Here is a 2,169-nt window from a genome sequence, read left to right as displayed (position 1 = left end):
TACAAGACAGACAGCGCCGGGCGGGGACGGATTTTTCCAGGATTCAGATCAGAATGCGAGGGGAAAGAGCTCCTATGGGTATATGCTCTATATTGTGAGAAATCCCTTTTTAAAACTATGTAAACTCATTTGTAATGCAGTTGAATATATCCTAATAATCATTATTAAGTTGCTGATGGCTTGAACTGGGATCAAACAAGAGCAGCACCTATTGGATAGGCATTGTACAAACACTGAATCCTAAACTCTCCCCAAGAGCTTGTAATATAAATAGTCAAGACAGAGAAATATTAGAAAAAGGGATATACCATAGAAGCAGAGCCATCAATATGATGGCACAAACTTCATGTTAGCTCCACCATTTTTAAATTTTAGGTCGGGTTTGGCTAGGAGGGAATTAGCTAAATCGTTAGCAAAACTTGATACCACTTTTCTCTAAATTTCATAACTAGCATAGAAATGTCCAGCTTAGTAGCCTAGGGAAGGAATATCTTTCACATGTAGGTTAAAGATGGAATCTCAGTACTTTGCATCCAATGAATAGCTCATTAAATTAAAGCCTGTACCCTCACATCAATTTTTCCTTCTTGTAATCCGTACAAACAATAGATTTTCAGTGATGTGTTTCCAATACATACAGCCTGGAAGTGGTAATATAACGCTCAGTACTTGTGTTCACTTTTACAACAATCTTTTCACCTCATAGATGCTTTGAGTATTTAGAAGTATAGCGAACATACCATGCTCGTAACATGAATATATGAGGTAAACAACTGTGAAGTAAATATACATAGCTGGGTATTTTGCAAACATAAACATAAAATCAGATCACATAGAGATACATGAATTATATTTTATATATACATATATATTAGATTGTGTGTTCATGTGGCATATAAGGTCATCAAAATTACAACTTTTTCATAAAGTCTCAGATTAATGTTTGCATTGTTATAGGGCGCTATTAAATGCATGAATGCTTATCTTAGAACAGCGCCGAGCTTTAAACATAAGATCAAAGAGGCTTATTTAGTTAAGGACACCTTTGTTTGGACAACAGCTACAGGCAAATAACCTCACACTACGTGAATCCTCTCCTGAATTCATGAATGAACTCAGCCTCGCCTTTAATGAAATCCAGCGTTTTATTTCATGTTTCCTGTAAAATAAGAATCTATTCCTTTACAATTGAAATATCTAGTAGAGATTCAAGAAAGCAATACCTTGAGATGCACTACTGTGACCGAAGTAACTAACTGTTGTGATTGTCTTTTGGGCCCATTCTTGGTTTTGTGTCCCCTTTTCTAAAGCCATAGAAATGCTTAGATTTCTCATGTATCTGTTATAAATTATTGTGTTTAAATCCTAGTGTTAGGAGTCGGACGTTGTGTATTTCGTACAGAAAAAGGCATTTATCCCTGTCGCAAAGATTCCAACCCGTTACCAAAGGGCTAGAAAGAAAAAGCACATTTTGGGCTTTTCCCCATCTGAATTGTTTGTTCGAGAGAAAGTTTGGGAACGGAACAGACAAAACTGAGAAGTATCAAGGGCAAGAATTTAAATATATCTTTGTCTCTTTGGCTTGTGTGGCAGATGCTACAAAAATTATTACGAAAATAAGCTGCTTTCTATAAATAGCCGCAAACTGTCCCAGTACCAAAATAATCTTTCCACATTGTATATTTAAAATTAGCTTTAAAATAAATTCAGTAATCTAGATATTTTAATTTTGCCCGCAAAAATTCAATATTATAGTATAATTGATTACAACAATCAGAAACGCCTATTAGAATTATTTTTTCAAGGGTTCAAATACAAACTGTATTGCGCTAACTCCCGTACTCTCTCCTTAAGCCTTTCTCCCTTCGTGTCCTTTTTTTTTCTTTTTCTTTTTAAATATGGTCATCATCCATTTTTTAAAATATATTTATGGCTGCAGCTTTAATATTGTGCCCAGTCTGGATGTGCTGGTGACACTGGACCCCTCAGAGTCCTAGGCTAGGGGTTTAGTAGCTTCTCAGCAATGAGTCACATATTAGTGGATTACTGGGGGGGAAATGAGAGTAAAATACCTTTTATCTGGATTAAATTAACGCGACGGGAAAATGTACATCCCTTTTATTGCACATTGGTGCATATTCAAAGTAGGAGTGGAAAGCAAGATAACTT

The 2,169-nt window shown here is 35.6% G+C and overlaps 1 protein-coding gene across 1 annotated transcript in view; it reads right to left on the bottom strand.

Moving 5' to 3' along the window:
• SOX17 (SRY-box transcription factor 17) overlaps nucleotides 1-792 on the bottom strand; it is a 2,058-nt gene extending 1,266 nt beyond the window's left edge. Inside the window, exon 1 of the mRNA XM_026659533.1 lies at nucleotides 741-792. Coding sequence (XP_026515318.1) covers nucleotides 741-792 — 52 coding nt within the window. The remainder of the gene's footprint in view (nucleotides 1-740) is intronic.
• Nucleotides 793-2,169: the final 1,377 nt, after the last annotated feature.

Source organism: Terrapene carolina, unplaced genomic scaffold (assembly GCF_002925995.2).
Source record: "Terrapene carolina triunguis isolate 2854851 unplaced genomic scaffold, T_m_triunguis-2.0 Scaffold58, whole genome shotgun sequence".
Taxonomy (NCBI): Eukaryota; Metazoa; Chordata; order Testudines; family Emydidae; genus Terrapene; species Terrapene triunguis.
Note: the sequence above shows the minus strand (reverse complement) of the source record. Positions and strands in the feature narration are given on the sequence as shown.